Source organism: Hydra viridissima, unplaced genomic scaffold, assembly GCF_058129835.1.
Source record: "Hydra viridissima isolate aposymbiotic clone 2 unplaced genomic scaffold, HvirCarnegie_v1 scaffold_5, whole genome shotgun sequence".
In the NCBI taxonomy this organism is placed as follows: domain Eukaryota; kingdom Metazoa; phylum Cnidaria; class Hydrozoa; order Anthoathecata; family Hydridae; genus Hydra; species Hydra viridissima.
Window position 1 is genome coordinate 12,601,719 of NW_028324304.1, and position 23,593 is coordinate 12,625,311.

Here is a 23,593-nt window from a genome sequence, read left to right on the forward strand (position 1 = left end):
AAATTAAATTGTACAATCAAGCAAATCGTCTGTAAAAAAATTAATCCAAATACGCCATTTTTAAAATAAGATTTGAACACATGATAACTTTTCCCGCTAAATTCAAGATAAGCATGTCATGAATTCCATCGTGACGGAATCACCGATTTGAGCTTATTTTCCACATTTATGTTACAAAATTAAAAAAACTGTAATGTGCATATTGTTATTCATATAGAATGATGCATCTAAACCTATACTGGGTTTCTTAATTACTGAACTTAATCCTAAGGTACCTGTTGTCATGAATTATTTTTCGTTAAAGGATTAAATCCTATAGTTAACCAGCTACAAGGGCTAATGATTTGACAACCAAACAATTTGAAATTAACAATTTAAATTTATTATTATAGCCCTATATTTAATCCAAAATAAGATAAAATACTTTTGTACATGTCAATGCAATCATTTATATCATATATGCAGCAAGGATTCAAAAAATTTGATTCTTTCGTGCGTTATTGATAGCCCAAATTTCAGTGTTTCACGGCTTTCTGTCGTTTTTTTATTCAAGTCATTAAAATCTTTTGAAGTTTGGCCACATATATAGCATCTCATTGTTGATGTCGCATTTGTAGCAGCATTGCAAACTTTTCCATCAATCATAGTAAAAAGAAATACATGCTTTATTTGCAAATTACCACCAAAAGCGTTTATTATTTCACTTTTTCTCAAGCCTTTTATTTGGTTCCCTACGCATTCGATTTCATCATTCGTTACGTCTTTGCTCTCCCGAATAAAATGTATTTTTATTGGTTGACAATACCTTGTAGATGATGGTGCGAGCCATCACAACCCCATTTCGAAATCAATTCTAAATGATTTCTTTCTTTTTCATTTAAAGTTTCAATAACTTCGTTCAAATAACAACATAATTGCCTAGACGTGTGATCCAGAAGATCTTGTAATTTAATTTCTGAGCAAAATTCTGTAACTGTTATCGTTTCTGGATAACATTCCACTTAAAATTCCATTTCACAGATATTCTTGTTGGCTGCATGAATAATTTCATATTGTTTTTTAGTCTTCTCGTTGGTGAACTCGATTCACAAAATTCTTTTGACGGTCGGTCGGGTATTGCCACCGTCTAGTTGGTAGAGATATGGTGGTATTGAGCCATTGTTTGCTATTTTTTAAAAAACGCTCTCTTTTACGGCTTGCGTCTTCCCAATTTTGTTTAAATTGGAACTTAAAAGGTGAAAAAATGATTTTTAGTGCACTTTCTTCATTTGCAGGGCATTTAGTTATGTTTTTAAGGTGTTCTAATAAAAACATGAATTTGTCGTCAATTTTTTTCTCAGAACTTTGCTCCAAGACTTCATAAAGTGATCGTTTAGTCATCTCTATTGTGATAGCTTGAGATTCTACAGTAAAAGTATGAATTAAATAAAATAAAAGTTTTAATCACAAAAAAAATGTTTTTGCCTTATTTACTAAAAAAATTAAAAAAATCTTAGAGCGCGTACATGCGCAACTTTTTTTTTCTTTAATGGTAAATAGAATATCTAAGCTTTATGTGAAGCACAAGCTCGTAGCTTAATAAGGCTTAATTGATATTCAAAAACACTGTTTAATATCGTGTATATAAAAAAAAAACGTTAAATATTTTACATCAAATATAATTGATGAGAAATTGTGACAGTAACATATAAAATAGAGAAAATAAATATACCAAAAGTATGAGCTTACCTTCTTTTTCAATATCCATTATGATTTTTAAAATTTATCACTAACCACAAACTCAAAAAACGATTTGTAATAATGCTCGTCAACAGGAACGTTGAAAAACAATTGAATTCATTACCACAATTTCTCGATTTTTAAAGCTGCCCCAATAAGGTGGGAGGGAGATGGGTAACCGAAATGACCATTTAGGGATGTAAACTTTATTAAGCTTTAACAATGCACCAATAAAAACAGATTTCGACAAAGTTTTGAAAATCGACTTTTGATCAACTTTTTCGTATAAATACTCCACTGTGCGACGAGTAGACGATGAACAAAACACATAGACTATTTGCAGTAATCAGAAGAATAATGTAGCTGTAATCGATGAAGCAGCTGCATCACAGATGAAAATCACCAAAATTCAATTTGTGATTGCCACACGGCAAATATAAAGTACGGTTATTAACTTCTAAAATTCTTGCTTGCACACCACTCTTTTTGCCTTTCTTGTTGCTTCCATTATCATAAGCTTATCCTCTGCAGTTTTTAATATCCAGCTCATTTTGTTACAGAAACCTCAACACCATTTCAGTTTCACACCTTTTCAGTTAAACCTTTGCCCGTATCCTTGATATTCAAAAAACCCAGAGAAAATATTCTTTGACATTAATTTCTACTTTAAAACAAACTATTATTTATTTGTTCAGATCTGATAAATCGTCGTTTATTTACATAGCCGAGTATTAATTTATGAAGCATATTTGGGTTTAACGATCAGCTTTTAAACACAAAGACATTAGTTTACTTTTTGGTTATCTATTCGCGGTAATTAATTAATTCTTCCAAATACAACATTTTTAGTTTTACTATAGAGATTATTAGTTTTTACATTAGAACATTTTTGTTTAGTAAATTTATTTATACATTTAATTTACTCATAGATTTCTTGTAATAATATTCGCAGTAACCTAATATGCATTTTTAATAATATTAAACGTGTTTCTTCATCAACGTTTACAGTTCTTAATTGTACTCTAATTCTTGGTCGTAGGGTTAGCAAAAGAAAGTTTAGCTTAAAAGAATTAAGACTAATCAAGAGGGTACTTGCATAATACTTAATCCGTTATAAAAAAAAGTTGCATTTTAACACAATTGTCATTTCCCCTTTAACTATATAACGATAAATTTAGAACTTTTTTAATTAATGTTAAATTTTGCCTTTACAAAAGATAATTTTCAATTGTGGAATACTTCTTTAAAAAACATGATTAGTATTTAAACCAGAACTCATTGTTGATTTTCTCTTTTTAGATGGGAATTTATATCTAAATAAACGTCAAATTTCTTCATTCATTTCGCTTTCCAAGCATTCCTGCTGATCGATGTTGGAATATCTGAAAAAATCATGAATTTCCTTGTAAGAATTTTGTCCTCTTTTTTTTATCAAAATGTTAGACTAGAAGGTTAGCGTTGTGTTAAATTTGACAAAAAAAAACAAAAAAAACAATACATCAACTTTAATTTACAGTCATCATTAGGAGACACATACTAATCCTCAAAATTACATGCTATTCATGGCTTTCTCTAATCTTTCAAAGCTAAATTAACAACTTTTTTGAATAGAAGATTGCTCTATATAGAGTTAGTAAGATTTCAATAATCCTCTGCTGCTAGAGAAGTTAATGTAATAGACGAGAAAAATGGAGAAACTGAGTCAGATGTTTCAAGCTCAGTTAGTCTAGCTCAAGGTCAGCAAAATTCTTTTTCAAATAGGGTGATATTTGCAATTGGTTTAGCAGTGAACAATAGTTTTCTTAGAAGTTGCCGCAGGCTTTTTTAGTTGCAACAAATCTTTAACTTCATTCCCAGCAAGCACACAACGTTGAAATAACGTTGATCAACGTCGATCAACGTTATTTCAACGTTGTGTGCTTGCTGGGTTTGGACTTTTGCTTCTTGTGGATAATTATCTAAAAACTAAATTAAAAACAGCAGTGCTTGTTGCCTATTTCTAAATTTTGCTAAATGCTTCCATTTACAGCAACATTTACAAATACTTTTATGCAATGATTCCACCAGAAGCATAAAAGCATTAGTAAATGTTGCTGTAAATGGAAGCATTCAGTGGACATCAGTTTTTTTACATGGCAATAAACTTTTCAATTACAAACATTCAATTGCAAAATGAAGTAACCACTGCACTAAATTTTATAAACTTACATTAATTTTAGATAACTGGAAAAAAATATTTATTTTTTAGGAAATACTATATATTTATTTACCTTTTTCTTCTGATTTCCATAAAAAATTTATAATGGATGCTGGATTCATATCATTTTTAAATCTTTCAAAATTTTTAGATGATGTGTAGCCACCCTGCAACATTATTAGATTTCATTTTTACTGAGTTCCCAATATTGTTTTTTAATTCCAAAAATTAATTTACAATAGCATTTTAAAGTTGGTAAAAAAAATTTAACCTGTTATCTGGATTGATTTACATATTTGATCTTTGTAGGATATTTCCAATTAAACTCATCATGCTAATTAAATCTTTTTGCAGGTAAAGTAATCTAAGGAGTAGCACACAACTTTTTAGGTTCTTATTGTGGTATCTGGGAGCTTGCATGCATATCTGACTCAAAAATATGAGTGCATGAGTAAACTATGAACACTCAAACTGACAAGGTTAATTTTATAAAACATAGTTTAAACATAATTACACAAACTTTTAATAATTCTTTTTTTTTTTTTTGTTTCTTGTTTTTTCTTCAAATTAGAATATATATAGTGGGGCTTTATTAGTTATTTTCTGGTGCCATTTTGAACGTAACTAATAAGTCTCTACTTATTTTATTCTTGATAAAGTCTTTTTGTTAATAGTTGAAAATGTTTTAACTGTAAATTATATACACTTTTTAACCGCAAGGTTCTTTGGGTACAAACTAAACAGTACAATAGATACTGAAGAAACTGATTTCACCCTTCAACTAAGATGCAAATGTAGATCTAATATTTTCACTTCAGTAAGATAAGTTGAAGCATATTAGCTCATAACAGAAGGAAATTTCATTAAGACTACAACAAATTATAAGAAAGAAAAAAGAAAAGAGAATAAAAGCAGGTAAGGATCAGCTTCTTTATCAAATCTGTATTATCTTGATAATCTAACATTAATTGGAGTTGATATTCCATTCTACCTAAAAATCCAAATTTGAAAAACCTTTTTGAGGACCTCAATGACTTATTTAATACTTTAACTGAAACTGCAAGTATGCAATGTTCCTAGGTACAATGATTTGTCCCGAAATTTTGTAAGTTATCTCCATATTAATATATCTTCACTACCATATATTGAAAATGATAAAATACTATTAGCATCTTTTGATAAACACCTAATATGATTGGGATAACCTGTATAATAAATATATGTCTATAAAAAATGTTGATTTAGATATATGTTCACACACCAATAAAACTAAAAAAGGTGGTGCTTTGATATACATTAAGTCTAACTTAAACTTAATGTATATCAAAGTTAATGTCTAACTTAAACTTAATGTATATCTAACTTAACATTAGAATTTGGTCCTGGTTAAAAGTAAAGAACTTGAATCTATATTTATAGAAGTAATAAATGCTAAAAAAGCAACTTAATAGTTGGTTGTTTATATCATCATATAAAAATGTGTCCATTTGAATTTGTTGATCAATATCTAAATCTTCTTCTTGAGAAAATTAGCTGAGGCAAAAAAAAGTTAATGGAAGATTTCAACTTTGACTTCCTCAAATATAATACATACAATGAGGTTTCACATTTTTTAGAACAAATGGTTTAAAATCACTTTTTTCTTTTTTTATACAGCCTACATGCATAACTACTCATTCTTATACAGTAATTGATAATACTTTAAGTTTTTCTTCTTCTTTTATAATCAAAATATCATTTCATATACAATATCTGATCATCTTGCTCAGTTTATGATAATGCAGTAATTGATAATATTGAATACAACATTGACAATATTAAGGTTTTATTCTTCTGATATAATCTCAATATATATAATATATAATCTTATCTACAATCTGAGTCAAAAATCTGACCATCTTGCTCAATTTATAATAATGCCACATTTCAAAACTTTAAAAACTGAATTGATCTAAGATGTTTCAAATGTTCAATGGGATGACTATATAAAACAAGAAAATGATGTCAATGATTCCATTAAAAAATTTAAAATTTTTTATTGTATTTTGAACAATATGCCCTTACAAAAAATTAACAGAAAAACAAATAACTAGTCATAATAAACCTTGGTTAATGAAAGACATTCTCAAGTCAATAACAATTAAAAATAAACTTTATAAAATATATTTAAAACTCAGAATGAAAAATTTACTTTTTATAAGGCTTTAACAATTTCATAATAGTGTATGCAATCTTCTAAAGTTTAGCAAAAAGAAATATTACACAATTCTTTTTAGCCACAACATCGGTAATATAAAAAACACTTTTAAAGGTGTAAAAGAGTTAATAAATGTAAAGCCAAATAAAGGTTTCTCCCCAACTAGCATACTTATCAACAACAAATGTGATACTTATCCTAAAGCTATCTCCAATCATTAAATAATTTTTTCAATACGATTGCTTCAAAATTATCAAACGAAATTCCAAAGTCTTAACTCAACTTTCAAAAGTAATCCTATTAGCAATTCTTTTTATATGCAAACAAAAACAAAAGAAGAAACCCTCAGCTATATAAAATCCTCTATCATAGAAGGTAAGAGTGTTGGAACAAACAGCCTTCCAACAAAACTTCTTAAACTGGTGTCAGAAATTCTCTGCAAACCACTATGCATCATCTTAAAAAATTCATTTTGTAAAGGAATATTTCCTAATGTCTTCAAGTAGACCCAAGTTATTCCAGTCTACAAAAAAGGAGTTATTGTCGTGACTGCACTAACTACTGTCTGCTTACTCTTCTTTTTAATTTAAGCAAAATCTTTGAAAAAGTTATGCACAATAAATTACACAAATTTCTAAACCAAAATCAATGCTTATACAAATGCCAGTTATACTAACGCCTATTCAACTTTGTATACTTTTTTTTTTTTTTGCAAAATTGCACGGTAGAAATAGGAAAAATGTAGTAAATACCCTCTAAAAGTCTTTTGACTTTATAAGGGGAGTTGTCACTCGCATATAATACAAAAAGGCTAAAGGTCGACCCTGGTGTATATTTTTCCTGATAATTTTATTTTTTCACTTTTAATTACCCAAAGCACAGACTACATTTTAACATTTGACTCTAACAAATCAGGAGATAATAACTTACTTGAGTTTAGGAAATAAAAACTTATAGATAAACATAAGGTAGTAAAATATTTTCTTTCTAAAACAAAATACACTTAAAGATTAACTTTTAAATTGCATTAAAATTAGGTTTACTGGCCCTGCCATCAGTCTGATCCACCATGTGCTTTACATAACCTTGGATATATCAGCCTTTGTCAACTTCCAAAAGTTTTCCAAAGTATTTTCTAAAAATTAACAATGGAGAAGCTGGATGAGAAAATGAAATTTAGCAAAACCCTATTGTGAGATTTAACATATTTAAAGTGATCAATTATTGGTAAAAAAAAAAAAAAAGATTAATTAGTATTTAATATTATCATTTCTTACCTTTGCGATGAAACAATCTGCTTAATACTATGATCTCATTCTAATATATTGCATTTTGAAGAATGCTTGACATTTATTTTTAATATTAAAAATAAATGTCAAGCATTCTTCAAAATATAAAAACCTTCTTATCTCCTAATTAACTCCGCCTTGTTTCCACTAGTAGTTTTACTGCGTATTCTTAATTCATCCTTTAATTGTTTTAAAGAAAGTTCTCTAGGAATAATATCGAAAGTTCTATCGGAATAATATTGGAATCTTCAATTTTGGAATATCTTAGATAACAACGATTTCATGGTTAAGTTCATGCATCCCAATTTTTCCAGATATATAAACTATATTTTCAAAATGCAAAATTTAAAAAAGCATAGAAATTTGTTTAGACCATTTAAAATTAAAAAATGATGATCAAAATTTTGAATTTTTTATTTTCTCTTTATCTTTGGATTTACAACCCCCAAAACATCAGATACCTATTTTCAGCCAATATCTTACACTATAACTTGAATTATTCAAGAAAAGGTGAAGAACTAATGATTTGAGAGTGAACAGGGATGTAAAAGAAGAGTTACTCTTAGAATAGATGTCGCATCAAGTCCGGTAGATGTCGCATCAAGTGCGGAAGAAAAAAATTTCTAAGGCTGACCTGAGTGCCTCGAACAAAGATCGTGTACGCGCGCGTAGTTTTAGGTTAATACTATCATAGTATTACTATGTGTACACTGCTAAATTTAATGTTTCTTACTGCTAGTATTTCAACATGTATTGGGAATCCATCAAATCGATGTTTTTTAAATGGAAAAAGCTTTTCAAGTGAAAGCGAAGAAGTAAATTTAGAGTGCTCAAAGTCCTGTAAGTGTGAAGAAAGTGGGTTTTCACTTTCTGGATGCCAATCTTGCTGTTGTAAGTTGGTGGATAAGTTCCCTGTTTTAGGTAAAAAAAAAATTATTTGAAGTTTTTTTGTTAAAAATTTTTAAAAATAAATTCCAAGAACTGTTTATTAAATTAGGTATTTATAGATAAGGCTTGTAAAAATTCTTTAATATAAACTATTTTCCGATTAAAATTATGATAAACCCATGAAAAGCTTATTTTGAATAAAGTAAGTTTATTTTCATAAATATTATAACAAATATTTAACTATATTTAATTTAAATATAATTTATGACTGACAAGCATACTCTCAAAGTTGTTCACTTTGAGTTACAGATGCTTGCAAATCTTGTTCTCAAAAAGTTCAAAATGTTTCTTTTAATTAGTAGCGAATCTAGTTTCCAATTATGATAGAACTTAAGATAATGGAATAACAATTATACATAATGGCTAAAAGATATCATTTTCAACTTGTGAACAGAATAGTATTCAAGATAAAAAATTTAAATTTTATAAATGGAGTTGAAAAAAACTAAATACAAAAAGTTTAGTCTTAATTTTTTTCAATTTCATTTTTTATATGAAGTAAGTGACAACCTCTTTGATATTATTTTCAGTTCTTTTATAAAGTGAATTAATTTCAAGTGTAAATAGTTTTGTTTTTAAAACTAAAAAATCAATTTCTTATAATTACAATTAAAGTTCTAAAATTTCTAAGTATTTTTTACTAGTTACAGATCCTTGCATTAATCACCAATGTAACAATGGTGGAAAATGCATTGCTGGTGTTGGTATGGAACATACTTGTGAATGTTCTGAAGGATTTACTGGTAAACTTTGTAAAGGTAAAATTTTCCTATTATTTTAACATTTTATTAACAGATAGTTTTAAAGTAAATATTATGTCATTTATAACCAGAGTTGTTTGGTCTAACTAACAGTTTAGGCTGATAACTTTGCTAAAAAATTATTTTAGACTGATAACCTTTATTAAAAGTTAATGTAGATTGTTAAAAAATTGTTTTAGTTACTTACCTTAAGCTATATTCATCTTGTTTGAAAAAAGTAGAAAGTAGATACGTAATATATATTTTTACACATAATGTAAATTATCTAGATAAAACATTTTTAAAGGAAGTTAGTGAAATTAAAAAATATTTGTTTTAATTTTTTTTTTTCTTTTCTGTTTTTTTTTTTTTTTTTTAATGAATTTCTATAGATATTTTATTTAACTTGTAACATATATACACCACTTGGTTTCTTACAAATAAAACTAAAAACAGCAGAATTTACTATTTCAAATTAATAAAGTTAATAAAATATGTTAATGGCAATAATAATAAATTGGTCCTCCTAAAAGTTTTAATCCAACCATCTCTATCCATATTAAGCAACCTCCACAAAATGTTTCACTTTAAGATTGTCAATGGTATTGTATTTTAAAACAGTTCCAGCTATTTTAGTAAAAGATAAAAAAATATTTTAATACTTTTTAGTAAAATGTAAATTGCTTTTTACAACAAAATGTTTACATTATTCAGTGCTTCAAAATGTAAATTTGAATTAAAAATAGTTCTTTTATGCTTAAATTTTAGATAAAAGATTCCCAAGCAAAAGCAAGAACCCTTCTACCAGGGTTGGCTTGGAAACTGGGGGAGTTATTGCAATTATATTTTCTGTTTTATTATTTGTAACAATTATTGCTGCATTTTTGTCACGATTAAGGAGTAAAAGCTGTTGGAGAGTGTTTTCTTTTTATAGAACAGGTAAAGTTTCATTAAACAAATGTGTTTTTTACAATTTTAGTATCATTAAGTCATCTGCCAGTGTCAAGCTCATTATCAGGTACCATTAATTTTGGTGTATGAGTCATCTGTCAGTGTCAAACTCATCAGGCACCATTAGTTTTGGTGTATAAGTCATCTGCCAGTGTCAAGCTCATCATTAGGCACCATTAGTTTTAAGCCAGTGTTTAAATTAATTCTCTATTTTCACTTAAAAAAGAAATTTAATGACTTATTTATATGGTTGCAAAACTAGTGCCAAGGACAATTTAAATGGCAAATATATATATATATATATATATATATATATAAAGGTCAACTTGTAAAATATGTCATACATACATACATACATACATACATACATACATACATACATACATACATACATACATACATACATACATACATACATACATACATACATACATACATACATACATACATACATACATACATACATACATACATACATACATACATACATACAAACAAACAAAGGCTAATAAAATTTTATGCAACTTCTCAGAATTACAAATACTGAAATTAATTTTTATAATAGTTCAACAAGTTCTTGAACTTTACCTGGAATTAATGTTGCTTGGAATAATATTTTGGTGTTAACAAATTATTATTTTTAATGATTTTTTCATTTTCTCAGGTCAACTTTCCATTCAAGAGGTAACAGGTAAATATTATTTATTAAATTCTTTATAACTATTCAAAATTTTTTTATAACTATTCAAAAAGAATTCAGTATCTAATGTAAGTTTTTTTGAGTTATGCAATACAATTTTTGATATGCATATTTCAACTACCCTCTACAGTATGTCAAAATGTTTTAAACATAGCTGTGTGACAGCTTTATTGGCTATAAACTCTTCATTGATTTTTTTTTATACAAACATAAGATTAGGCTTTAATAAAATCCTATGTTTTATAGATTTTTCAAAATTTAAATATTTTATTTTGATATCAAAAATAAAAAAATAAAGAATGTTTTTGATATCAAAATAAAATATTTAAATTTTTTTATTGATAAATTATCAAAACAGAAGAAACGTCTGAGTTGTTTTTATAATACAACAGAGCTCAGTAAACAATTCATACACCAGTTGTACAAATTTTGAACTACTGAATGAAATGTTTACGTTTTTAAAAAGTTGTGGGGATTTATTAAAGTTTAATCTTATATTTGTAAAAAATATCTATGAAAAATTCCTTACAAGAAAACCAGAATTTATAAAAGCATTTGTTAATTTTTAAATTTATTGATTTATTTGTATGTCTTTGTATTATGTTTGTCATATTGGTTTTATCTTTAGATAATCAAATAAATCTGTGTGCTTCTGCTAGAAATTTGCTCAAAGACAGTTCTGAATCTAGTTTTTAAATTTATTTTTTATCTTTTAAATGTGATTCATTTCTCTTTTTTAACCTTGACATCTTTTATAAGTTTTTTTAGTTTTATTAAATGATGTAAAAGTATTTTTGATAAAATTTTGTAAATATTAACAGTTTATTTAAATATGTGAACTAAATGTGCAGGTTTGAAGAGAGCTTTTTGATGAATATTTTATGATATAATATTGAAGTTAAAGTTCTTTAAAAGTGTATGATATTTTAACATATGATATAATATTGAATTTCTACATTATTTTTATGCGCAATCAAAATAATCATTTATCTAATTGAATGTAAAACTAGAAAAAGAAAAAAAAGATTTTTGGATTGTATTTTGTTGTTTTTTTTGATTTCTTAATGTTGATTGATTTGAGCTTATGGTCACAGAGGTCGCCTCATTTTTTTTTTTTTGATTAAAATTTAACTACTCCAAATTAACTATTGTTGTGCAAAAATATATTGACGACCTCTGTAACCACCTGTTTTAAAATCATTACTAATGTGAGTTTTATTCAAAAACCGAATAAATTCTGTAAAAAATATAGTGAAACTAAATTCCGTAGCTCAATAAAATACGTTTTATGAAGATTCATTCTCAGAGACTCTTTGTTAAGTTTTCATTTCACTAAGTCTTACTTCCCAATAGTTTTCATAAATTATTAAATTAATTACTTTCATATAAATATGTGTGTGTGTGTGTGTGCATATATATATATATATATATATATATATATATATATATATATATATATATATATATATATATATATACATACATATATAAAAAAAGGATGAAGATAACTCAAAGGTTTACAGAAGGAGCATGAAAAGATAATATTTCAGAATGCAGCAATTATGAAGAGAGGTGTAGATGAGTGCACTGTGTATAGTGTAGTTTTTATACTGTTGAGGATTTGAAATGGAAAAAAGATAACATGGAAAAGTTGTATTCTTAATAGTCCAGATGCAACCCATCATCTTATCTTATGTTTTTCTAAAGACACTTGGTTTTATTCACGAGAATTCTGAAGTTACAAAATGATATTTAGTTTTTAGAGAAGATTGAGTTTACACTACGCGATAATACTTAGGTTGTTAATAGATTTTATAAAAGAGACGGGATATAAAAATTTTCAAGCAGAAGCCTGAACGTCTGCTTCGTCTGATTTCTAACAATCACTTTTTAAAAGCTCTTCCAATGTCACAGTTTGTGCTTATGATGGTAGCTCATGGTATCTCTTATAATATCTATAATTAATTTAACTTTTTTTTACTTTAATATCTATAATTGTAATTTATAAAGTATCTCTGTCTGAGCCATTGAAATCAGGAACAAGGTCAACAAAAGTGCACAAGTTGGTCGTGCACGTTTGACTTCATTTAGCCGAAAATGCTAGGGATACAACTAATTCCTTATGACATCTGACATGTACCTTTAGTGCAAGAAAATTTTAAATTTTCATATTTAATATTTAATGGTAGTGTTTAATTTTATTAATGATACATGTTAGAAAAAAAGCTGGCGGTGGCCAATTTGATATTTCTAAAGTCTTTTCACATTATCAACACAAAATGTTTTTTTTTTATATTTGCAAAAATCAAAAAATAACTAATTGTCAAAAAAGTTGAAACATAAGAATCTCAAACTTTTATTTATTTATTTTATTTGAGAAAGAATTGCGTTAATTAGCTTCAAATTGATGCAATTTCACTTCGTGTTCTTGTTAGCCTCAAAATTATGTCTAAAATCCTTTTTCTGTTCAGTGCTTCAAAGTGGATTGTCTTAAAGGCTTATTGTAAATATTAAATGTTACTCCAAATATGGATCGGTAAGACATGTTTAGAATGTAAAATTTAAATCAATTTCATTTATATCTTTTTATTACAGTGAATTGAGTTTTTTCTTGAATATATAGAAAAATTGATAATAGATCATTTCTATAGCATGTTTATGTTTTAAACTATTTGTTATAACAAGAAAACTTTTTTTAAATTTTATTTTTATTGTACAGGTGCGCCGCAAAAACTATTACACCCCAAAAACCACACAGTTACTTATTGGAATGTAGCTAGTCCGATTTACACCTAAAAAGTATAAGGGTTTGACTTATTTTTCATTAAAATGTTCAAGCTAATGGAAAAATAAATCAGCTTTTCATTTTTATAGCTTTAAGTGATTACTTTAAGCCTTTTCTAAAAATTTCTCTGTTTTTCAAATCAAATATTTGAGTAAACACACCATAAAACATGCAAATGTCAGATTAAGTTTGCAAAGTTGACTTTTTTATAAGCCCTTAAGTGCCCTTTTCAATAATAATCATATAGTTGAATTATTTTGCAGTATTATTTTTTACAATTTTGAGCCAAGTTCAACCTAATAGTGATGTGGTTTTTGGGGTGCATTTAGAAAATAAACTTAAAAGTCAAAAACTACAACAAAAATAATGTTTAATAATAACTTGAAATCAAAATAACTTAAAATCATACATTACATTTGAAAAGAATGTTTTAGTTATACATAAATTCTTTATAAAAAAACTATTCATCCCTCTCTGATGTATTACTATTTGAATTGAATAAACTTTTCCTTGGATTTGTCCCTGTTTTTTTGCAAAGTTGCAGTAGGAAAAATCATTGCAGGTTTGTTGCCCTCAATACGACATGCTAACTTGTTGCACTGAGATTTTAAAACATTGTGGCATTTTGGACATTCCCTAAACATTGCTACTTTACAAATGTTTCCAGTACATACACACATCTCTTTACATTTAATAAAGATTTTCTTTACTTCTTTTTTTTCTGCATTTTGCAATTGTGTATGAACCTTTTGTTCTTTCTTTTCATTAATGCTTGCAACTAAACTCAAAATGTCTTTAGCTTTCATTGACCCATGAACTTGAGTTATTTGTGTGAACTGGTAGATAGATTTGGTTTTACATTTATAATAGTCATAAATCCTGGTATCTCCTCAAGTTGGATGCTCTTCTCGTGCAGCTCGTTAATCAAAGATTGAGCACTTTCAAACTTTTTCTTTCCAATACAATGCTGATGCTCTTCTTCTATCAGGAGAGACAACAAATGATGAATCAGGGGAAGTCAATGTTGATTGCATGGATTAAACTGATACCTTTTTAGGAGTCTCTATGCAATTATATGCTCTATCAAACTTGTCCTACTGCATGAATTCAATGTTCAAGGCTTCATTGGTTACACCAACTCGCTTTGCAGCTTTTAGGAGAGTGAGTTTTGTTGCCCATTTATCCCATATATTTGCAAGAATAAGCATGAATGCTTCTTGCACAATGTCCTTTTACATTGTTATCTTTGCAAATGCTACAACTTCTGCCAGCTGTTTATTTTTTTGCAATAACTGCTTCTGATTTACTACTTGGGTTTATTGACCTTGTTCCAAAACGAAAAGTAAACTTTGTAGTCATTTTAAAAATATTTTCATTTTTTATTTCTGTATAGCAAATAATATATATATATATATATATATATATATATATATATATATATATATATATATATATATATATATATATATATATATATATATATATATATATATATATATATATATATTAAGGTGGGTCGAAATGTAAAAAATATTAAGTTGGAGATCCTGTACATGTCTAAAAAGTTGCTTTTTGATGTACTCGTTTTAAAAAACCTCACTTTTTATTTTATGGACAGTGTCTACAGGTCCCAACTCTGACTAGAAAGACTACATAAATACCCAATGTTAGTGTAATGTATTGCAATGTATTACAAATTAAAAATAATGTAAACTGTAACGAATCAATGTTAAACAGCAACAATACAAAGTTGTTTAACCTAACTGTTAACAAAATCTTTCTTGCTGTCTATTTTTGGTATCTCTAATCTGGATTTCTTACTCTGTAACACCATGCCATGACGGGACTTTCTCCCATAAACTTTACAGCTCGCAGCGCTAACGTCTTTAATTGTTCTCTCTACTGCCTGTGAATGACACGGAACATCGGGCAGTAGTATTGGATGTGTGTAAGTAAGTTGATCATTTGAAAGGTGTGATAGCATCGGAGGAGATGTAACATTACTCTGGTCCCAGTCAATCATGTTAATGAACGATGTCGCAGCCAAATTTAATGTTATATCCTTCTTATCAAAGACGCGAACCGGTATGTTACTATTAGTCTGCTTCTCTCTTGCTCTTATTATTTGTTCTACTGAAAAATGACGGACTTCCATATCACTATCACTAACTGCAGCTAATAGAATGTTTTCAGCATGTGCAAAGTAGCAGTTATTTTCGAGAACAGGACGAACCACAGCCTGATCTAATGCATCAAGCTCCTGAAACAACTGAACTAAGTAAAAGAAGTTGTTAGCACCATTTTGGCAAGAAGAATTTGATTTGATTTTGAATCAAGAATCCACGCCTGCCAATAACCTTCTAAATGGCAGCTCGTTACAGTGTAGAAGGCATACCAACCACTGTAATGGTCTACCTAAGTTCTCCTCCAATTTTCTTATGATTCCGTTGCTTTTACCTGTATTATTATTTGTGCCATCACACACAACACCTTGAATGCTTTCTACGGAGTTTGTCTCTATAATAACTGACATTAACTCCTTTGTTATATCAGCAGCTTTACTACTTTCAGGACTAGATAATCGATGTATATGTTTCCTGGATACGAGACAATACTATAGTGTTCTTCTTTTTTACTTCTTCCTCAACCAAAACTCTCAACTAATGTAACGTCTTGTTTTCCATCAAAGCCTATACAGCACAATTCCTTATTGCTCTGCATATGTTCTTCAACCAGAGTATCTCTCCAGAAATTCCTTTGTAGACGTAGCTTTGAAGGATCAAGAATTGTTGCTGAAGATAACATACTGAGGTCTTTTAAAACACCATTAACAATAAGACATGTATCTCTGTTGCTAATTTTGCATCGATCAACTGCTTTACATAATTCCTTGTACTTGTTTCTGTTCTGCACTGATACTGTCTCTTCCTCTGATGTATAATTACTTTCAGATGTGTTACGCTCATCCTCATCAATATCTTCCTCAGTTTCATATTCAACCTCTTTTGACTGTGCTTCATCACACACTAATTTCATAAACTTGCGTTTTTGTCTCTTTTCCAGTGTTGCTGTCGTTTCTTTGTCTACTCCACCAATTATCATATTTCTAACAGTTTTCTGGTCAACCCAGAAATCCCACTCTATCAATGGAATTTTATTTGGCAGTGGGCACGTGCATAAGTTCCTATCTCTAATGCCCGAATCAAAGCATTTGCAGGTACAAATGTCAAATAACTGCTTAAAAGAATTCAACTTCTCAGTGAACGTGTCTGATGTTCTTTTTGCATCTGAATACTTTTCAAGTGTATGTACTTTATCCATAAGTCTTCTAATCCTAATGATTGTGCTATTCACTTCTGTTGTGGGAATACTTGCTTTTGAATAAACACATTTTACTCTGTCTGCTAAAATTGAATATCTTTCTTGCAAGCTAATTTCTTATACTGTTTTCTGATTATAATAGAACGCCTTAATAACGTCTTCATATGATGGGATTTGATTTTCAGGAAGATCAACTAACTGTCCAAACAATGGATGTTTAGTTGCACTTCGTGTACACATAAATATAGATATTTAATATATTTGTCTAAAATAATAAAAAAAACTACAACAAGTTATGGTTACAATAAATAAAAGCTGTTAAAACAATTTTTCATAAGAATTTAGTCATTAATATTACAATATTTATACAGACTATAATATGTTTAGCCCTCTCATAAATAGGCCTACATGTTAAACGAAGTGATATTTCTACAGTCTAAACTATAGCCTACTGTAGTATACATCTATATTAGCCTACTTGAATTTTACTATAGATCTATTATTGCAAAGAAGAAAATAAAATTACAAAATAACATATTAGATATTTTGCTTGTTTCTAAAAAATCCAGCAAATGGTTTGTTGCTAATGTTGGTGACGTCACATGTAAATAACGTTATGAAATTTATTCCATTTCTTTTTTAGCACTTGTAGTTAGGTGCTAAACCATTTGCCAACGCATTTTAGTCCATGATTTATAGTTGGTTCGTATTTAGACTGTACCAAGGAAATGGTTAAAATATATCAAATAAGGTAAGGCTTTAATCAAAAGTTGGGACCCCTAAACGTTTCATAAAAAATCTTTAAACATTATTTTCATACTGTACTGATGCCAAGACAACTTTTTATTCATGTACAGGAAAGATAAAAAAATTCGACCCACCCTAATATATATATATATATATAAGTTTCTTTGACAGTAATTTAAAGCAAATACAAGTAAATCTAATAAAACTGCTACATGTGGTATAGTTATATATGTATAACAAGAGTATATAATAGTTATATGCAATTTTAAGAATAATTATCGGATAGTAAAGAAAAACTAATGTGGTTTTTGGGGTGCGTATGATGTGGGTATTGTAGTGAATAACATGCTAAATAAAAAAGTAAGTTTGCAACCACATATAAAATCAACTCAGAATATAATATGACCACCGCAAAACAAATCCTGAAGCTTAAACTTGTTTGGAAAAAGTTTTATTTGCATTTTTGTTGATGTGGTTTTTGAGGTGCGCAAAAACCACATCAACAAAAAACAATTACTTTTTGACGTCGTAAAAAATAGAAACCAATTATAAATAGTTTCCAGCAGCCCTCTGGAAGGAGCAGGGCCGCCGTTAGATTTCGCTTCATATATATACTTAGCATAGAAGCAAAAAAGTACATTATGCCTTTAAAGCTACTTTAACTTTATTTCATTTATTTCAAAATTCCTAATTTAAATAAAATTTTCGAGCTTTTTTCGAGGCAAAATTATAAATTACTTCATCATATTGCAATGATATCGCGAGATCATTTTCAATAGACAACATTATAAGATTTGAAAGTCGCTTTTGTCCCATGGTGGCTCTGAAATTGTTTTTTATAATCTTAAGTTTACTAAAAGATCTTTCACCCTCTGAAACGGATATTGGCATTGTGTGAAAAATGATTAATTTCGAAAATATTCGTAAATTGCTTCGAAAATTATATATATATATATATATATATATATATATATATATATATATATATATATATATATATATATATATTAGAGATGGGAATAAAACCCTTTTTTTAAAGTTCGGGTTCGGTTCGGTTATATCTAATGTTCGAGTTCGGTTCGGTTCGGTCTTAAGCACAGCTCGGGTTCGGTTCGGTATCAACACAACTGTTTTTTTATTAGTTACACAGCTTTACATTTACAATGATAAAACAAAAATAAATCAAAGTTATGTTAAGTAGTTAAATCATTGCAAATAATTTGAAACAATTTGCAATGCTTTTATATTGCAAGTTCAAAAGTTCAAAAAACAATGCAGTTACTAATAGCTACAGTTAAAGTGCACAAAACATTAAAGCAGTAACTTTCTGAACACAGATAATGGCAGCTCAAGTAGCCTACTGTCAAAATTTTAGCTTAGTTTTTAAAGAAATAATAACTTATGCTTTAAATAACTTTGATATAAACAAATTATTTAGACAGAAATTTAAAAAAATAAAATATATTTTAAAAGTAATTATTACTTACTAAAATTACTAACTCATTTTCTCCCAACACTTAAAGATAGAGCAAAAGAACACTTAGAGATAGAGCAAAATAATTCTAAACTCGCGGTATGTTACACATTAGGTTATGTATTGTTATGTATTATGTTATGTATTGTAGTGATGTGCGAATTGCAAAGTTTTCACTTTTTCAAACGAATTTGGCTTGGTTAGGGTAAGGACAGTTGGTTTAATTTGGTTCGTTCTCAACAGTTTTAAAGTTCGGGTTCGGTTCGGTTTGGTAACAACTAAAATTCGGGTTCGGTTCGGTTCTGTCGTAAATAAGGTTCTAGTTCGGTTCGTTCGGTTCGGGTTCGGTTCGTTTCCCATCTCTAATATATATATATATATACATACATCTCTCTCTCTCTCTCTCTCTCTCTCTCTCTCTCTCTCTCTCTCTCTCTCTCTCTCTCTCTCTCTCTCTCTCTCTCTCTCTCTCTCTCTCTCTCTCTACAGTATCGGACAAAACATGGTGGACAAACTCAAATTTAGAACAAAAGTTGATCAAAAACTAAAAAAAACTAGTAAAACAATTGAACATATTATTTTTTATGTAGTTTATTATGCTGTTAACAAAACTTAAAACTTTTGAATCATACTAAAAATCACTAAAAAAGTTTTAAAACACATTTTCCCTAACAAACTACATTTTTCTTTGGACAAAACAAGGTGGACATTCAAAAAATCGACTGAAAATTCAAAAAAATTCAAAAATTAACTTATTATTTTTCAAAAAACTTCAAAAGTTAACTTAATATTTGGTAGGACCTCCTTTACTTTTAATTACTTCTTTCATTCTTCGGGGCATAGACGCAATTAATGAGTCAACAATTCTCATATCAATCTCTCGCCAGGCCTTCTCGATTTGTTCAAACAAATGCACGCTCAATCTTATTGTCAATTATTTCCCACAAATTTTCTATGGGATTCAAGTCAGGGCTTTGTGCAGGCCACTCCATTATGGTGATATTCTTGTCCTTGAACCATTGTTTTACAATTTTTGACGTATGTTTGGGATCATTATCCTGTTGAAAAATCCATTTTAGGGGCATCTCCCATTCAGCATGTGGTAACATAACATCTTCCATTATATCTTTGTAAACAAAGCGGTCCATAATTCCATTAATTTTGTGAATAGGACCAGTTCCTAGTGCTGAGAAACATCCCCAAACCATAGCAGACGTTCCATGCTTAACACTCTTCTTGGTATATTTAGTATTGAATCTGGTGTTCTTTGGTCTCCAGACTCGCTTCTTGCCGTCGCTTCCAAAAAGGTTATATTTTGATTCATCACTAAAAAGTATGTTTTTCCACTGGTCTACAGTCCAATTTTGGTGTGCTTTGGCAAACGCAAGTCTTAGCTTTCTATTTTTAAAGGAAGTTAGCGTTTTCTTGGCAGGCATTCGAGAAAACAATTTTGCTTCGTTAGCTCTTCGTCGCACAGTGCGATTAGAGATTTGTAGTTCAAGTTTTTCGGTTAATTTTGTGGATGACAAAAATGGATCTTTTTTAAGCTCTTTAACAATTATTCGATCTAGTCTTTGTGTTGTTTTTCTTGGACGTCCGCCCCGATGGTTTGTTTTATAGCAGTCACGAGATCCAAATGATTTGACAGTTTTGCTTACAGTCGATTTAGCTATATTATATTTTCTACAAATTTCAGCTTGACGTTTTCCGCTTTTAAAATCTTTAATAATATTTTCACGTAAAACACTTCCTAATTTGTCGTAAGCCATTTTAAGTTGCAATTTTTGCAAAATTTACCCCATATATCACGAGTTAAATCTATTTTTAGTTTAATTGAAAAAATAATTGGCCAGACGTTCCAAAATCTATTTATTATTTTAATGTTAGGATAAAAGTGAAAACAAAAGAATGCGGTAAATTGAATAAAGACAATGAAATCTTATAAAAAAAGCTTCGTTTTGATTTGTCCACCTTGTTTTGTCCAAGGAAAAATGTAGTTTGTTGAGAAAAATGTGTTATAAATTTTTTTTGTGATTCTTAGTATGATTCAAACGTTTTAAATTTTGTTAAGAACATAATAAACTATTTAAAAATTAATATGTACAATTGTTTTACTAGTTCTTTTTAGTTTTTGATTAACTTTTGTTCTAAATTTGAGTTTGTCCACCATGTTTTGTCCGATACTGTATATATATATATATATATATATATATATATATATATATATATATATATATATATATATATATATATATATATATATATATATATATATATATATATATATATATATAGAGAGAGAGAGAGAGAGAGAGAGAGAGAGAGAGAGAGAGACCTATATATTTCTACTAACTCACTTTCAAATCAGTATTTTGATTAGTAGCTTTGTAAAACCAACGTAATTCTTGGAGCGTTTGTTTATTTTTTTCACATTCTTTTGTCCTTTTGGAAGCCAATGCCCTATTTTGGGCACCAGAAAGTTTTTTACGATTCATTATTAACAGTTACTGTAAACAACCGTACGCATCAATAGAATAATAGCATAGTCAACTACGCAAACTCATCAAAAAATTATAAACTCAATCTCAAAAAGCTAATGTCATAAATCAATATTTCAATAGTTAAATATAAATCTTAAACATGAATTACCATAAATAAGTTGATCGTTAAGAGTTGAAAAATATTTACTATTACTTTGTAAATTCTGAATAGAATTATTTCTAAATTGTATTCACAGTTTGTTATTGCTAATTATCAACGTTTACGTTTTTTTTTACTTTAGTCTGATGAATGCGAAAATCTCAAGGGACGTTTTTAATTTAACAGCGTAAAGAGTGCGAAATCAATGATGAGTTCATATTTTAAAATTTTTTCGAGGAATTAAAAATAATGATATAACGCGAGTAAGATATACATTTCAATTATGGCATTTTAAGATTAAAAAAACTATTTTTATTTTACTTCGGCATCTGGCGCCCCATCGACATCTGCCGCCCGGGACAAACTGTCCCTTTGGCTCCCCCCTCTCGACGGCCCTGGGAAGGAGTTATTTATAGTAGTAGTAATGAAAAATATTAAGAAAATTTGTAAATAAACTGTCCATAAGAAAATACGAGTATGCCATCATTCATGCGGTTTTTGCGGCGCATATACCTGTAATGCAAAATCTCTAGTGGTTTTACTGCATCACCTTTGAATTATTTTTAATAGTGTGTCGTGGATAGTAAATTCACAGGTTTATTCTTTTTTGATACGTAGCTACAAAGCGAAACCAAATCCTCGTGAAAGCTAAAAAAAGATGATAGTACAGGACGAGAGGGATTCTTTTTGCTTGAACAGTGCCGACGTAAGAAAAAACGAGGCTGATAAATCGTTTTGTGTCTTCTAATGTTGTGAAGATACTGTCAGCCTCGATTGTTCAGCTAGTTGTAATTTGCTTACAAGCCCGATTCGTTACAAGTCCAGTTAACTACTCGCTTAGCGCCTGTCAGAAAATAGACGTGTTAATATATTTATTATCCTGTCTTCAATTCCTATGTTGAATTTGTCGATATCATAAAATGCAACTCGATAAAATTTTTGTAATAATACATGATAATAGCATTAAAACATAACAATTACATTACATAAACTCTCAATAACAACATGTGTATAGCTATGGTGAAGTGAAGAGAGAAGGGTTTAAAAGTAAAATGCGCTTACGTCTTTTTGTATTTTATTGTTGCACCTCTTTGCACGGCACGCGAGTAGTTAAGGATTAACAGAAAAATTTATAAAAAATTATTTTAATGATAATTTATAAACTGCTGTGTTAATTTTTATCTTTTATGGGTTGCATTTGGCTAAAGAATGTTCTGGATAAGGAATAACAATGAAAAAATTAAACAGTTCAATAAAAAATGATAAAAAACAGATTCTATACGTTTTCATAATTCGATGTCTTGTGAAAAAATGTTGAACAGTTCTCTGGTTTATGGGCTATTCTCTTTTTTTATTATCAGAGCGACGCATAGTGCTCTGGTCCGAAAATTTAATGGGAGCCCTACCCTACTTTAAGCATTTATCAAATACAAAGCTAACAAGTATTTTAATCCAGTTTTGTTTCATTATTTTCATAGGAAATCAGAAATCACATTCAATTGATTTTGCTTCGTAAAAACAAATCTTTAAGCCTCATTCCACAAACACTTTGTCAGGAAAAAAAAGATGAAATAATATGAAATGAATTCCTCATATGAAACTATTGGCTAAATCAGATTCAATGGAAAAGATATTAGCACAATCGTTCGTGGCCCATTGAGGAACACAGATAGTCCTTGATGATACCCAATTTACTGAGTTGGAGGGATATTTGGTTCTACTTTTACTGTGACAAACTACTTACTTCCGCCCCTCTCGGTAACACTGTAAATCAGTATAAATCTTTTATTGCAGGTTTCTAAAAAAATCTCATTAAAAAAAATTACATTATTCAAGAAAAGTGTCTAGTGAAAGTAATATTCTATTTTTAAAGTTGGGGTAAAAC

At 28.7% G+C, this 23,593-nt stretch overlaps 1 protein-coding gene and 2 long non-coding RNA genes across 10 annotated transcripts; 2 read left to right on the forward strand and 1 right to left on the reverse strand.

Annotated features, from left to right (window-relative positions):
- Nucleotides 1–3,103: 3,103 nt before the first annotated feature.
- On the forward strand, nt 3,104–11,780 carry LOC149888765 (uncharacterized). Of its 7 annotated transcripts, none has more exons than XM_090088083.1 (6): nt 3,104–3,124; nt 4,271–4,395; nt 8,995–9,108; nt 9,859–10,108; nt 10,706–10,732; nt 11,370–11,780. In XM_090088083.1, the coding sequence occupies exons 3-6, from the start codon at nt 9,057–9,059 to the stop codon at nt 11,371–11,373; spliced, it is 333 nt and encodes a 110-aa protein (XP_089944209.1). In that variant the 5' UTR covers nt 3,104–3,124; nt 4,271–4,395; nt 8,995–9,056; the 3' UTR covers nt 11,374–11,780. The 7 variants fall into 7 exon arrangements, with proteins under 7 accessions (XP_089944209.1, XP_089944206.1, XP_089944205.1 ...); XM_090088079.1 differs by lacking the exon at nt 3,104–3,124 and adding an exon at nt 3,324–3,455; XM_090088084.1 differs by lacking the exon at nt 3,104–3,124 and adding an exon at nt 3,437–3,455 and having other exon boundaries at nt 4,307–4,395.
- LOC149888766 (uncharacterized) lies at nt 5,728–7,610 on the reverse strand. 2 transcript variants are annotated; one of them, XR_016452672.1, is made up of 3 exons: nt 7,391–7,610; nt 6,457–7,248; nt 5,728–5,897 (listed from the first exon to the last, which is right to left on the reverse strand). It is a non-coding gene; the product is annotated as an uncharacterized LOC149888766 (long non-coding RNA). The 2 variants fall into 2 exon arrangements; XR_016452671.1 differs by having other exon boundaries at nt 5,728–7,248.
- A 461-nt stretch (nt 11,781–12,241) lies between the features above and the next one.
- LOC149888767 (uncharacterized) lies at nt 12,242–22,099 on the forward strand. The gene is made up of 3 exons (XR_016452271.1): nt 12,242–12,680; nt 13,213–13,277; nt 21,851–22,099. It is a non-coding gene; the product is annotated as an uncharacterized LOC149888767 (long non-coding RNA).
- Nucleotides 22,100–23,593: the final 1,494 nt, after the last annotated feature.

Coding starts and splice junctions, on each gene's coding strand:
- LOC149888765 (XM_090088077.1), top strand. CDS start 8,104: ATGTGTACACTGCTAAATTTAATGTTTCTTACTGCTAGTATTTCAACA. Junction 8,324..8,994: donor GGATAAGTTCCCTGTTTTAG/GTAAAAAAAAAA, acceptor ATTTTTTACTAG/TTACAGATCCTTGCATTAAT. Junction 9,109..9,858: donor TACTGGTAAACTTTGTAAAG/GTAAAATTTTCC, acceptor CTTAAATTTTAG/ATAAAAGATTCCCAAGCAAA.